Here is a 16,701-nt window from a genome sequence, read left to right on the forward strand (position 1 = left end):
TTTACTGTTTAGATTAGATTAGATTTACTTTCATTCCAATTGATCCATAGTGAGGAGGTCCTCCAGGATGTAGAACATATCAGAAAAACAATAATACATGACAAATATTTACAACTGAAACAAATAAGCTAATGTACGTTCCACAGGTCCCAAGTGGAATGATTGTCATTTTTTTAATGAACACTATATCAAAGAATTATTTTACAAACACTAATGCACTGAATTTAAAATAAAAAAGTTTTTCTTTTATTTATAAGGTAATAAACATTTAATATAACTACTATAATACTTATTTACAATGAACACATTACTACAGAAGTTATGTTGTGTATATTTAGGCTTCTCTTAAACCAAATTTCATTGGTTGTTTAGCTTTTTATGGCTGCTGGCAAGTTATTGAAAATGTGTGTTCCTGAATAGTGCACACCTATTTGTACAAGAGTAAGTGACTTCAAATCATTGTGAAGATTATTCTTATTTCCAGTTTTGATTCCATGAATTAGGCTGTTGGTTTGAAAAAGTGATATATTTTTAATGACAAATTTCGTTAAGGAATAAATTATTGGCAAGCAGTAGTTAGTACCCATAGTTCCCTAAACAGGCTTCTTCAGGATGTTCTTGAGTTCACACCACATATAACTCTTACTGCACATTTTTGTGCCTGGTAAACTTTAGCTTTGCTTGATGAATTACTCCAAAAAATAATCCCTATGACATTATGGAATTAAATGTAAGCATAGTATTCCAGCTTTTTCATTTTTATATCCCCTATGACACAATTCTTATAGCAAATAGAGATTTGTTAAGACGCTTCAGCAGTTCTGTGGTGTGCTCCTCCCAGTTGAATTTATTATCAAGCTGTAATCCCAAGCATTTAACACTGTCCACTTCTTCTATCTACTTGTCATTGTATGTTAGGCATATACTCACGAGACACCCCTTAGAAGTTCTGAATTGCATGTAGTGTGTTTTTTCAAAGTTTAGTGGACCAGTGATTAATGTCCACAAATATTTTAGTAGCCAATCTTTCTAAGACTACATTTGATTTGCTATTTATTGCAATGTTTGTATTATCAGCAAACAAAATGAACTTGGCATCTGGTAATGTTAGTGATGAAAGGCCATTGATATACACAAGAAAAAGTAAGGGCCCTAAAATGGAACCTTGTTGATGTTCACCTTACAAAATCTGTTCAAGGCACTGTCCATTCCATTCAACTGCTGATTCAAGTCCTTTGCTGTTTCTGACAGAACTACAGTGCCATTGGCAAACCCCAAACTTTGTATTTCTTCTCCCTGAACTTTAATTCTTTTTCCAAATTTTTCATAGGTTTCGTTTACTTTATGCTCAGTGTGCAGATTGAATGATTTCAGGGATAGCCTACAACCCTGCTTTCCTTTTGATTCTAGTAACTGCAATCTGGTTTCTGTCCGAGTTGTAAATAACCTTTTGCTAACCATATTTTATGCCTCCTATCTTCAGAATTTCAAAGAGTGTATTGCGGTTAACATGATCAAATGCTTGGTCTAAACCTGCAGATGCTATAAATGTAGATTTGTGTTTCCTTACCCAATCTTCTAAGATAAGTCATGGAGTCTTTATTACTTCACATGTTTGCTAGATTTCTCCAGAACCCAAACTGACCATCCCCAAGGTCAACTTCTACCAGTTCTTCCCTTCTTTTGTAAATAATTTGTATCAGTGTTTCAAAAACATGGCTCATTAAACTGATAGTGTGCTAATATTCACAACTGTCAGCATCTCCCTTTTTTGGAATTGTGAAATTAGTTTTATAACATTCTTCATGAAGTCTAAGGGTATTTCCCCTGTTGTTACATTTATTTTCTATATTATTTTGAAGTAATTTTCCATCATCTTCTCCTGAACATTTAAAGACTTTTTTACAGTGCTCTCATTATGTTCTTCTCCTTCTTCCATCACATTTGTTCATATAAACTGATTATAATACGCCACATGTGGAAAAAGAGGGGCACAGCAGAGGAAAAATGCCTCCTGCCTGATGACTGTATGAATAGAATGTTTTTTACAAAGTACTGGAGGAAGAACAGTGCTGCTACCTATCTAATAGAACAGGAAAAAAGGAATGTAAGTGATCCAATCATTATATTAAAAACAAGGAAATTGTGTTTCCACAACATGAAATACTGTGTGGGAAGAAAAGAGTAATAAACATTTGTCATTTTCTCTCTACCATTATAACTGAAACATCATGTTTATTTCAGACTTTGACAGCTTTGAAAACAGAAGAAATATTAGGGCACAATGTCCTATCAATGAGTCACAGGTAGCAAATGTGTTTTAATATTCATTTTCTAAATATACTAGAAAGCATGCAGACAAACATTTCAATAGCAAAATCACAGCAGTGTGTAGAAAATGTAACTTTCATAAAATTCAGTCATATGAAAGTATCACCAACTTCTCCTTCTGAAATTTAGAAGATTATACATTCTCTCAAAAGTAAAAGCTCATCTGGTTTGGATGGTGTTTCGACTAGAGTACTAAATATTTGTTCTCATGTAATAAGCCCAGTCTTATCTGAAATATGTAATGCATCACTAACTCAAGGCATTTTTACAGAGAGACTGAAATATGACATTGTTAAACCCCTCTTTGAGAAAGGTTATAAGAGAGATTCCAATAATTACTGACCAGTTTCACTGCTGACACCATTATCCAAAATTTTTGAGAAGATAAAGTATTCTAGAATAATATCTCACCTTACAACAATAGTATCCTTAGTAAATCACCGTTTGGCCTTCATAAGGGTTGCTCTACTGAAATGGTAGCAGGCAGACATGCTAAAGGAAATGAAAGAAACACCCTGTTGCTGGAGAGGCTAAGGAAACAGCAGTAGTAACGGCAGCACACCACAACCCATGGATAAACACCCAGTAATTACACTGCAGTTCCCATATGTCCCATAGATAGTATTGTCACAATACTGCTTCATCATATTATCAGCCATATCATGTGCCACTGCATCAAGAATGACTTGATGCTGATTTCCGTTACTGGGTAGTGCTTAGTGAAAGGGCACATCAACAAATGCAAATGACCACCACGTTCTTTGCCAAAGTACTATTTTCCATTGAGTTTACCTTCACAAACCACAGTAGCATTAACTGGCATAGCATACATTACTGGAGTCCAGATAATCACAACTAATTACAGCAAGTTATCCATCAGTGTCCTCGGTTGGTTAACTTATGGGTTGGTATCATGGGAAACAAACTCATTGGTCCACATTTTATCAACAGCACATTGAATGGACACAAATATTGAACATTTTTGGAATAGGAACTACTGGTACTACTGCAGGATGTGGCTCTGGACATTCAACAACATATGTGGTTTCAGCATGATAGTTGTCCTACATATTAAGGAATTGAAGCACGGGAGGCATTACACTGTATTCACACTGGTCAGCGGATAGGCAGAGGTGGCAAGGACAATTGAATAACATTATAAATTATGGTGGTGTACATGTTTCTATACTTCTGATTACAGCACCATCTGTGGCAAGTGAGGAAAATGATTCAGACAAAATGTATGTAGATTTTGCCATATAATCATAAACTGCAATAAAAAATGGGGGTTCCTGCTGAAGATTTCAAAGTTGCCCGACCCCTCACCACAACTCATGCACGGGGTGGGTTGGGGGTTTTAGTGTGGTATCACTGGATGTGCACTCCAAGACAAAAAAATTGGAATTATAATTTTTTTTTTATTTGATGTGTAGTTTTTGAGGTATTTCAATGTCTTCAGTTAAAATGAACACCCTGTTTGTCCTGGATTTTAGTATGCTGGCAAGTACCTGTGAAGACCTACCTAAATATACACTCCTGGAAATTGAAATAAGAACACCGTGAATTCATTGTCCCAGGAAGGGGAAACTTTATTGACACATTCCTGGGGTCAGATACATCACATGATCACACTGACAGAACCACAGGCACATAGACACAGGCAACAGAGCATGCACAATGTCGGCACTAGTACAGTGTATATCCACCTTTTGCAGCAATGCAGGCTGCTATTCTCCCATGGAGACGATCGTAGAGATGCTGGATGTAGTCCTGTGGAACGACTTGCCATGCCATTTCCACCTGGCACCTCAGTTGGACCAGCGTTCGTGCTGGACGTGCAGACCGCGTGAGACGACGCTTCATCCAGTCCCAAACATGCTCAATGGGGGACAGATCCGGAGATCTTGCTGGCCAGGGTAGTTGACTTACACCTTCTAGAGCACGTTGGGTGGCACGGGATACATGCGGACGTGCATTGTCCTGTTGGAACAGCAAGTTCCCTTGCCGGTCTAGGAATGGTAGAACGATGGGTTCGATGACGGTTTGGATGTACCGTGCACTATTCAGTGTCCCCTCGACGATCACCAGTGGTGTACGGCCAGTGTAGGAGATCGCTCCCCACACCATGATGCCGGGTGTTGGCCCTGTGTGCCTCGGTCGTATGCAGTCCTGATTGTGGCGCTCACCTGCACGGCGCCAAACACGCATACGACCATCATTGGCACCAAGGCAGAAGCGACTCTCATCGCTGAAGACGACACGTCTCCATTCATCCCTCCATTCACGCCTGTCGCGACACCACTGCAGGCGGGCTGCACGATGTTGGTGCGTGAGCGGAAGACGGCCTAACGGTGTGCGGGACCGTAGCCCAGCTTCATGGAGACGGTTGCGAATGGTCCTCGCCGATACCCCAGGAGCAACAGTGTCCCTAATTTGCTGGGAAGTGGCGGTGCGGTCCCCTACGGCACTGCGTAGGATCCTACGGTCTTGGCGTGCATCCGCGCGTCGCTGCGGTCCGGTCCCAGGTCGACGGGCACGTGCACCTTCCGCCGACCACTGGCGACAACATCGATGTACTGTGGAGACCTCACGCCCCACGTGTTGAGCAATTCGGCGGTACGTCCACCCGGCCTCCCGCATGCCCACTATACGCCCTCACTCAAAGTCCGTCAACTGCACATACGGTTCACGTCCACGCTGTCGCGGCGTGCTACCAGTGTTAAAGACTGCGATGGAGCTCCGTATGCCACAGCAAACTGGCTGACACTGACGGCGGCGGTGCACAAATGCTGCGCAGCTAGTGCCATTCGACGGCCAACACCGCGGTTCCTGGTGTATCCGCTGTGCCGTGCGTGTGATCATTGCTTGTACAGCCCTCTCGCAGTGTCTGGAGCAAGTATGGTGGGTCTGACACACCGGTGTCAATGTGTTCTTTTTTCCAATTCCAGGAGTGTAGCATGGGGACCCATTTATTGTCAGTGTGGTTTATTGTTTTCTGAGGAGGATACAAAAATGCTGTTATCCTCTCTCTTCGTTCTAAGTATCTTATCGATTAGGGTAGGACTATTACTGTATAAAACTTATTTAATTATTTTCAATTCATTTTTAAAATCTGATTTGGTTTGTAATATAAATAGCAGGCAGTGTACCATGGAATGGAAAGTTGCATGTTTATGTGTCACAGGATGCCAGGAATTGGCAGGCATTATTGTTTCTGTAGTAGTTACTTTGCTGTATGTCTTTAATAAATATTTTTATTTCCTAATGCCAGTGGTAATGTCTAAGAAGTTGATTGAGTCCTCTCTCACCTCCACTGTAAATATGATTTTACTGTGGTATGAATTTAAATATTGGAAAAATTTGTTTAATTGTCTGGTGGTACCTGTCTACGAGCATACTACGTCACCCACACACATGGCCTGGGACTGAAATAGAACTTATGAGCTCTTCATGAAAAAACATTTTTTTCAAAATTGTCTATAAACATTTCAGCTAACAGAAGGCTCACAGGGGATCCCACTGATAACTGATGTGACTGACTGTACAGTCTGTTGAAACTGGAAGTAGCTTTACTTTAAGCATGTCCCAGCTGCAGATCTTGTAATGTCTGTCTCCAGGTGTCCCTGTCCTCAATTTGACAATTATTCCTAGAGAAAAAATATTTGAAGCTCATCATTTGAGCAAATGTACTACATAATTTTTCACTTAGTTTACATCAATAAAATTTTGATGAGTAACTTAGAAGCAGATATCCTCGGTGTAACAAAGCAGCTAAAATCAGATAATAAAGGAAAGTCTTCTGATCCAGATTGAATACTAATGACATTATTTTCAGATTATGCTGATATAACAGGTCCATAGTTAGCTGTCATATACAACTGCTCACTTGATGAAAGATGCATACCTATCGACTGGAAAGTTGCACAAGTCACACCAATACTGAAGATGTGAAATAATAGTAATCCGTTGAATTACAGACTAATATTACTGACACTGATTTGCATCAGGATTTTGGGACATACACTCTTTTCAAACATTACGAATTACCTCAATAAATGAAATAAATAAATGTCATTCTTGTGGAACAGAACTAGCTCTTTATTTTTATGATGTAATGAGTCCTGTTGACATGGGATCTATGATTGGTTCCATATTTCTAGAAGGCTGTTGATACTATTTGTCAGAAGTTGCTTTTAAAAAAATTGTGTGCCTATGGAGTATTGAATTAGATGTGTGACTAGAGTCATGATTTAACGTCAGAAAGCTCACAGTTCATAGCAACTGATAGAAAGTCACTGAGTAAAATGGAAGTAATACCTGGCACTCCCCAAGGAAGTGTTCTAGGTCTTCTACAGTTTCTAATTTGTATAAATGTTTTAGGATTTGATCTGAGCAGCCATCATAGATTTTTTGCAGATGATGCTGTTATTTACCATCTGATAACACCTTCAGAAGAAGGAAAAAAAAAACAACTAAAAAGGTTTAGACAAAATATCTGTTTGGTGTGAAATGTGGATATTGAGCCTAAATAATCAAAAGTGTGAGGTCATCCATATGAGTACTAAAAGGAATCCATTACATTTTGATTACACAGTAAATCACACAGATCCAAAGAATGTCAATTCAACTTAATTCCTACTGATAGCAGTTGTGAACAACATAAATTAAATGATCACATGTTGAGGGGAAGACGAACCAAATTTCTTCACTTCATCTGCTTCATTGTCCCCAAATTTGATGTCAAGTTTATTGCTAATCCCATTTATGCTACTCCTCATTACTATCACTTTCTATTTTTTCTGTTAGTTAATACTGTGTGCTTATTATACTGTTCATTCCATTCTATCCTACCTCACTTTCACTGAGGATAGTAGTAATTTCATAAGCAAATCTTATCATTGACATGCTTTCACCCAAAAGTTTAATCCCACCCTGGAAACCTTCTTTTATTTCTATAAGTGCTTGTTAGTTGTATATATTGATCAACAGGGGTGAAAAATGAATTTCAGCACTTTTTTGTTCATCCTCCATTCTTATTTTTCTCTCTTTGTTCTTGTGCATATTGTGTATTATCTGACAATCCCTATTTATTACATGCATTTTTCTGAGAATTCAGAACATGTTGCACGATTTTACATTGTGGAATGCTTTTCCTGGGTTGACAAATTCTCTGAATCTGTTTTGATTTTTCTAAAGTCTTGCTTCTGTTACCAAATATAATGTTAGAACTGCTTCTCTGATGATTTTTTCTTTCCTAAGGCCACAGTGATTGTCATCTAACAGATCATCAATTTCTTTTCCAATCATCTTGATATTATTCTCTTTAGAGACTGGGATGACGAGACATTAAGCTGATTGAGAGATAGGTCTGATGGTGTGTCTACAGAGTCCTAGATTCTACTAACCATCTTGAATATTCATCTGGTTACCACTTCCCCAAATGATTTTAGGAAGTCTGAAAGAATGGTATCTATGCCTTCTACATTATTTGAACTCAGGCCTTCTAAATCTCTATTAAACACTGACTTTAATGGTGGATCACTTACATCTCCCATACCGACCACCATTTCATCTTTTATCACATGATCAGACATTTTCTCCCCTTCATTGTGGTCGTCAGTGTACTCTTTCCACAAACCCATTCTCTCCTTTGGGCTTAATTGTGGAATTCATCTTCCACTTTTAATATTGATATCTTTGCGTTTAATTTCACCAAAGGTTGGTGTGATTTTTCTGTGTTAATTTTGCTAAAGGTTGTTTTGCTTTTTATGCATGCTGAATCAATCCCTCTGATGAACATTATTATTATTATTATTATTATTATTACTATCATCATCATCATCATCATCATCATTGCAGCTGATTTGTCTTCACTGTCCTGCACTTCATATTTATGTCACTTCCTAAGTGACTTTTGTTGCTCAATTCCTTTTCTTCCCGAACATTTTTATACTTCCTTCTTTAATGAATCAACTGAAAATACTTCTGTTGTTACTCAATATCTCTTCACAGCTACCTACCTTCTATCTGTCTATATCTGTTTGTTGGGCTTATGAGATCCATCTTCTTAGAGTTGTCCATTCCTCTTCGAGTGAAGTACCTATTGTAGTATTTGTTTTTACCTCAAAGAAATTCAGATGCAGCTCATCATTCGTCAGTACTTCAGTATCCCACTTCATTCCACATTGATTCTTCCAGACTATTCTCTTAAACTTTTATCTTTTTAACTCTTCATCATTACTAAGTTGTGAATTGAGTCTATACTGTCTCCTTTGTATGCCTTACAATCCCGTATCTGATTCTGGAATCTCTATCTGACTAAGATGTAATCCAACTGGAATCTTCCCATAGCTCCAGGCCTTTTCCAAGTGAAGAGTCCACAGGAAAAAAGGAGATAAGTCAGTTCTTCTTAATTTTTCAGGAAAGAAGATTTTAACACTAATCCTTCTGTACCAAATGCAATTTTTAGCAAATCCTCTTGAAATTTATCTTTAGCGTAGCCTTAATTATAGTCATTAGATACCTCTACAAGGTTTTTGTGTAAAGGTACTGTAACATTCAAAAGAAAATATTATATTCAATAACTTCAATTTTTTGTAGGGAAAAAAGGGGGTAAGTCATTATCAAAGGGGGATTGACTGTAAATCTTGCTAATTCTTTAACTGTGCCAAACCTAGTGCAATTAGAACTAACAATGCAACAAATGAATGTGCAGAAGTTTATTAGTTACGAAAAAACCATTAATGTCATAAGACAGTAAATTATAGACTAGAATTAATTCTTTACAAACAGAACAAAACTTTTTAGGCCCAAACAATTTCTTTGTAAAATATGTTCATTCATTGTTTATTCATTTCCTCTCTGGGTCTTCTTCTTAGCACTTGCACTTATTGGTTTTGGAAAAATAGTGTCATCTTGATGACACAGTCTCTTGTTACACTTTTGTCCTTTTTCCAGTTTTGGCAGCTGGGAAAAAAACTGCCTAGGCTCTTCTCCACAAAATATCCTTAACTACTGTAGGTCTGCATACTTTCATAAGTAATAGGTTGTGCACCTACAACAAAAACACATTCTTGTAGGTTTTGCACAAAGTAAATGTAGTGGTAGTTGTTTACAAAATTTAAAATAAAAACTGTTTTAAGTAAGTAATACAAAAAATATATGATAATACAAATAAGGATGAAACCAAAAAGACTCTCCCTTGTATGCATAATCAGGTAAAAAGAACTCTCCTTGAGGCTGAGGTTGTTCTGTTCGAACCATAAGTGGCTTGTTGATAACATGCCAATCCCAATGGCCATGGAATGTACTTCTGTATTCCAAGAATCGGGGATGCTCTTTTGCAGTCACTAATCCTCTTATTAGTCTAGAAGGAAATGGGCATTTCTTGAAATATAAATGACTGAGGCGTGTAGACCAATCTCTCACAAACTCCCTGTCTACTTCAACAACATGAAGAGGTGCGGATTTTGCTCTTGAACTCTCTATTTCCTCTATCCAGTCTTTAGGCATTCATTTATTTTATTTTATTTTTATTTTTTTTTCTGGCCATGTTATGATCACATTTGAAATACGAGTGGCTACAGATTGGAAAAGTCATTTTCACATGCTCAAGTCTCTTGACATGATGAATTATGTAATGCAGCTTGCGGAAAGTAGTCCAATTCCTGTTCTGCCCCCCACAAGATTCTGAAAATACATCTAATTTTCTAACAGAGGTATCAAGAATTGTCATCACAAAATATAACAAAAAGGAAGAGACCTTGTTAGATCCTTTGTAGGCTACTGTTTCACCATACATGAAGAAATATGATTCATCGGTTGACAATATATGAATATTAAACATGCACAAAGTTAACTGTCTCTTGTAGTACATGTCGTTAGTTGTGATGTTAGGGATAGGTAAGTTCTTCTGTAAATCCATAGTAATAGTTTCACATTCTTTTGATGCCCTGCTGTTTGCATTAGAACTTCCTTCACAAATATAAAACTTATCAGATTTTAATAAGTGAAGTTTTTTCACATTGACAGTTAATTGATTTTTTTTCTGCACTCACCCTTTCTGAGATATTTTCCAGGTACGATTTCAAAGCATGTTCGACAGCTTGAATTTCGGCAGCATGCCTATCACAGTAACTACAAGTTTCCATTCTAGGGTACCCGAAACTGACATTAAATTCTGTATTGAAAACAAGTCTGTATTTTTCATACAGCACAGGTCAACTAGGGTATAATTTCTTAAATAACTCATACACCTTACTGATGTTTAGACCTGGTGGGAGATACTCATTCCTAGAGGTTTTCAAGCTGTAATGGCTTTGTTCACCTTTAAATGAACTAATGGGTTGGTGAACTGTGTCAAGTGTCTCTGATGTCACATGATGTTTCCGTTTAGAGTATTGGCCTTGACCATCCTAAGGACTCACACATTTTTTCAGATGACATTGTGTTACTTCTATTTTTTTTTTTTTTTTTAGATATTCCATGAAAAGATGTAAAGGCTTTAGAACAAACATTTACTTCAGTGACAGAATTCTCCCTCTTCACTCTTACACAATATGAATAACTGTTGTCACAAAATTTAGCTTCATTTCATGGTTACCTAGGTCTCCTTTGCAATATACTATTTACATTAATTAGGCCTGCAAAGTAATCATTCTGCTCATTCACAGTCATTTTGTTATAATTAGATATAATATACCCATGTTCTGCATCAGTGGTAGTCTGAAAACATTTACAGTCTGGCCCTAATTCATGGGTGGATGATAAAAGTTTTTTTCTCACGTTGGAAAGTTGACCTGTTTTCTGTGTTGAATGTGACAGTTAGCTGAAGGTGATACTTTCCTCATCTTCATTTTCCATGCTCACTTCCACAGTTCAGTTAAAATGTAAAACAAACTAACGAAGTCACACAACACACAAAGCACTACCTTAACCTCTCCAACAACACATACTCTCACCTGATAATCATAGACAATGGAATGTAAGCAACAGTTGTGATCATTGCTGACAACTGACTAACCTCATTTTTTTGTAGTTTGACATTGACTTACCCCCTTTTTAACGTGGGTGCTGTATTTTTAAACCGCTTGAACTTTGACACTACCCCCTACTTTCCATGAAACAAAAACTGATAAAAGCAGCTTGTTGAAAGCTTTTTGAAACTGTAATAACCTAATTTTTTTACCCCTTTTTCCTGTGGACCCTTCAAATATAAAAAATTTAATTTACTGAAAGTATCCATTCCTTGTTCCTCTGGTACAGACACACTTGCCATTCCACAACTAGTCTATCTGTCCTATCTCCATCCCTTAGTAGTATAGTGTGATTCCATTTTTATTTATTTGTCCATATAAATCCCTTTTTCAGTACATATATTGTACACAGGATATTGGACAGAAAACCTTTTTTAGCTATTGGTTTTTCAAACGTCAAACATACATGATTTAAATTTTTATGACAAACTGGATCTCTAAAGTTAATAATTACAAATTTCTGAAATACTGTATATTTCTACAATTAAAGATACAAATTTCATTTTTTCTTGTATAAGATACTGTGAGACTGAATAGTAGAAGTTTTTCAGAAGGTAGGCTGTCACATACTTTTTAAAGCTTTGTAGTTCAGGAAGAGATTTTATATGTCTTGGTAATCTGTAATAAAGTTTTGTTCCAGCATGATATACACCTTTTTGGCATAATGTTGGGTTACAATGTGACAGTGACATGTATGTCACTGTCTGATCTGATACTGTAATCATGGACACTTTTGTTTTGTGAAAAAATGTTTTCTTTTCTCAGTATGCTTTTTTTGACATGCATGACTACCTCCAGTATATAAATGCAGGGAAGGGGTAGGATCTTTAGATCTTTAAAGAAGGGTTTTTCATGGTTTTCTGCTGCTCACTCATTTCATTATTCTTATAATAGCCTTTTGTTTCCTGAAAACTGTTATGGCCTGGTGTACATTTCCCCAGAAAATGATACTGTACTTCAGTATTGAATGTACAAGAGCACATTATACAGCCGTAACTGTTTCTACACTAGTATTGTTGCAGATAATTCTTACTACATAGCTCATTTTTGCTAGTTTTGAATTTAGGGATGCGATGTGAGTGCTCCATTTAAGATTCTCCTGGATATGAATCCCGAGAAATTTAGTTTCATTGACAGAACTAATGTTTTGGCTATCTATACATATTACAGGTTGTGCCGGATTTTTATTTTGATCAGAGTGGAAATTCACGAGTACGGTTTTTTGGGGATTAACTATTAGCCTGTTTCTGGTAAACCATTCAGACACTCTTTTTGTAACATTTTTTGCAAATGCAGTAAGATTTTCTTCTTCATTCCCTTCAATCAATAGACTGGAGTCATCTGCAAACAGTACTGGTACAGAATCCCTAATGTATGATGGGAAATCATTAATGTAGACCAAAAAAAAAAAAGAAAGGGACCTAAAATGGAGTCCTGTGGAACACCTTGGCTTAGTCCACGTGGTTCTGAAAGGTGTACTTGGAGGTCATTTCCTTCTGTGTACTTAATTTCAGTTACCTGAGAGCAATATTCCAAATGATCAATCACATCAAAAGCTTTTGTTAGGTCCAAGAATAAACCTGAGATATTTCTGTGGTTGTCCACTGCATTAAAGACATGGTTTATCAGACTGAAAGTGTCTGTTTCAATTGGCCGCTGTGGTCTGAAGCCATGTTGACATCCAGAAATATTATTCTTGTCGAAGAATGTAATTAGTTTTGAAAGGAACACTTTTTCAATAATTTTCGAAAATCCCTCTTTATCTCCAGGAAAAGTAATGTCCACACCTGAAGATCAGTTATTGGGTCATTCTTATTGAGATCTTATTGTCTATTGATCATGCCAAAAATTTAAGGTTGTTTCATGACAAAAACTGTTTTATTTATTGGTACACAATTTAAATGTAAATTATGCTTTTGTGAAATTTGATCATTATATTTTTGCAATTTTTTTTATGTAGCCATGGATGCCTTAAATCATTTGTACATTACCATATTATTTCCTTAGTTATACGTGGAAATTTATGTGAGTCTATAGCTGCCTTCTTGTCTTCATTTCTTGATCTTCTTTCTTTTTTCATTTGTGTAGTTCCAGAGGCTGCCCCCAGAGATGTTCGATGTACAGCACTGTCTTCAGAATCACTCCAAGTCAGCTGGCAACCTCCGCCAGAATCATTGGTACATGGTGTAATCCAAGGGTACAGACTTATTTATGAACCAGTGTCACCCTCTCAACAGCAAGGTAATTTTATGTGATATAATGGTTGTAAACTTGTGAACTGTGATCACTGATGTGTTCTATCAAAGGATATCTTTCCTTTCCAGACATAGATGAAACAAGGACTAAAATGACACCAACACTTACTACAGTTTTGCATGGTCTTTTCAAATTCACAAACTACAGTGTTCAGATACTAGCCTTTACTCGTGTTGGTGATGGTGTAAAATCACCAAAAGTGTTCTGTATGACAAAGGAAGATGGTAAGCTTTGTAATATATGTGACTAGCTTCGATATAACCTTTCCTAATGTTTATTAATTGATCCATTTTTAAAAATGAGTTTGGTTATTTGCAGTCACTATTTATAGGTCACACTCCTGCTATTAAAATGGTTTTAGTTCCAGGTGCTCCAGCTGGAATTAAAGCACTACTACAAGCACCAGATACAGCAGTGGTTACTTGGTTACCTCCAACTCACCCAAATGGTATTATAGTGAAGTATGTCATCTACATACGTATTGTAGATAATGGGCATCAAGTAGATGCTCGCTCAGCCCTTCATCTGTCAATGTCAGATTTACGGTTTACTCTTCCTGGAGTTAAAAGACGATTGAGATATGAGTTCTGGGTTACTGCTTTTACCAAAATTGGAGAAGGTCAGAGTACACCAGTGGCATCAGTGACACCAGAGTCAAAAGGTAATCTATGTGCAATTTTGGTAAACTTCATCAAAGCTGCATAAGTCTGTTACAATTTTTTATGTTCTCACATGAAATAAAATGTATGAAATAATTTTATCACTGCATATATAAAATTTGAGCACCTCTTTTGTTACAAATAATGTTTAAACATCATTCTTTACAAGTAGACTGTGTTATTTGCACATAGTGAAGGCAATAGCATGCATGTTTTTTAATGAGGAAGAACTCTTAGTGATGTGGATCAAATCAAGATATCCATTAACTCATTACCACTATTTGAAATGCCTATGAAAAAACTACTAATTATTTGGTTGCATTAGTCAAATGCTATTAATTTTTCTATATACTTAACCGCTTATATGAGTATGGCAATAGCAGGATAACAGTTATTATGTACTGTACAAATGGAAGTTTATTTTAATGAAAATGCTACTAATGATGATTTCCAAAGCCACATTATACCACAGCTTATAATATTGCTGTGTGGTGTAAATCATCTGCCGTGGTAAAATGGTTATAACCTTTAGCTGGTGACATACAGATTGCCACATAGGCATCCCACAATGGCAATGAAGTCAAGTAGGGCACTCAATCCCCCCCCCCCCCCCTTCCTTTTTTCTCTGGAATCTGGATGGAGTACAGAAGATTTTTTTGTATACTGAGTGGATAGCCATCAACTCCTTAGGATATGACAAGTATCCTGTGTGACCAATAGAATTCAGTTCCTGCAGCATTTCACATTGCAGTTGTTTAACATTTGTAATTTTGGGATGGTTCTGGGATTTATTTAACTGTGGAATATATGGAATATAGGATTTTACTACAAAATTATATGTATGTAAAAATAAAAGCAATATCTGATAAGGAAGCAGTTCAGTTCTGTGTGAATTTTTGTGTATGCTTTCAGTTTGAAGTGTTGATTGTTGCTGACAAATCTATCATAGCTGGTACTGTTTGTGGATCCTATGTGATGTAGCTTATTGCAGGTGCTAGCTGTCTCAGACATCACTGTTTTCATGGACAGAAACATGAAAACAAACAGTACATTCCTCCTACACTCCAAATCATCTAGGTGCCAATGGATTTGGTTTAATTAGCACAGGAAGACACTGTTGCCCTCACTAAAACTGATTTTATTGTGCATTTTCACCCCCTGTGATTCTAGTAAACGTAACTGGCACTCATAAAGAGTTGAAGGAGATGCTTTACTAATTCCTTATTCAACATGATTTTTTCAGAACTTAATGATTCAAATATACTGTGTCTTTTGCCCACCAGTGTTTCACATTGGAAGATTAGGTGTGGTGTGGTCTCATCCTCCTCACTGCATAGTTTACACTTAGAGGTCCTTCCTGTATACCCATAGTATATAGATGTTTCTTAAAGTTTTCATGGTCAGTCATACGTCTTACCATCACTTTATTCTGTCTCCTATTCAAGTACAGGATTACAGAACTTCTCTCAGAACATGCCTTCAACATCATTAACTTGCCACAGTTTTGTTTTCAGATAATAGTCCAATATTCTGTGTGCTACCTTCTGATCGAGCTACATAATTTTGATTTTCATATTGCATTAATGATGGCTAGAATAGATCCCACACCACAAAATGGAGTCATAGCACCTGTCCTGGCGAGCCTATTAGCTTGTCCATTGCCATGAATTTCCGAGTGATCAGGGACCCACAGCAGGTTTACCCTCTTGCATTTCACTAGCCTCACAATGGCTTCATGGCATTCTGCATCTCTCTTTGATCTTGTTGGAGTGGCTGATACAGATTTCAGAGCCATCTGGCTTTCTAAATAACTGTGGATGCCATGATCCTTGTAGCACCTAAACAAGTACTCCTCTGTGTACACTCTGATAGCAGATATTTCCATATGGAATACAGTGGGCAGCTTCTCTAGAGAGATTGCTCTCTCTAGTATAGTCTGTACCCTATATATCCTGAATGGTTTTGGGGTTCAGTGTTCCACTGCTCCCTCCTTCCAACAGTTACACTGAAAGGTTTATTGAAGAAGCTAGAAGTTATTGTATGCTCAGCCAGTATTTCTCTGACCATTCCCATATTTACTGCACTCACTATACTGGTGTGTGAGATACTGGGTATCCTAAAGGTATTTAGTTATTTTCAGTTTTTAAACTGAGTTCCCCTACCTCCATTGAAACCCAATGGTTGTGCTGCTTATTCTGCCTGTTATGGCTAAGCAGGCTGGTCTCTGCACCTTGCCAGTCTCCTGAGCAGCCACCTTCTGTTCTACTTCATTCCTCCCTGCTGTAGCCCCATAAATTATCATAGCTTGTACTACAGTGTAGTGTAATCACTATACCCCAGTTTTTACTACAGGCCCTTCTAATATTCATGAGAGTGTCTGTTGCCTTAGAATGTATATTCTTTATGTGAGAGTTCCATGA

General features: G+C 37.1%; 1 protein-coding gene across 1 annotated transcript in view; it reads left to right on the forward strand.

The window, feature by feature from the left end:
- LOC124722409 (Down syndrome cell adhesion molecule-like protein Dscam2) overlaps positions 1–16,701 on the forward strand; it is a 758,217-nt gene that overhangs the window by 629,625 nt on the left and 111,891 nt on the right. Inside the window, exons 21-23 of the mRNA XM_047247577.1 lie at positions 13,455–13,607; positions 13,691–13,846; positions 13,984–14,283. Of these exons, the coding sequence (XP_047103533.1) occupies positions 13,455–13,607; positions 13,691–13,846; positions 13,984–14,283 (609 nt within the window). The remainder of the gene's footprint in view (positions 1–13,454; positions 13,608–13,690; positions 13,847–13,983; positions 14,284–16,701) is intronic.

This window comes from Schistocerca piceifrons, chromosome X (genome assembly GCF_021461385.2).
Source record: "Schistocerca piceifrons isolate TAMUIC-IGC-003096 chromosome X, iqSchPice1.1, whole genome shotgun sequence".
Taxonomy (NCBI): Eukaryota; Metazoa; Arthropoda; class Insecta; order Orthoptera; family Acrididae; genus Schistocerca; species Schistocerca piceifrons.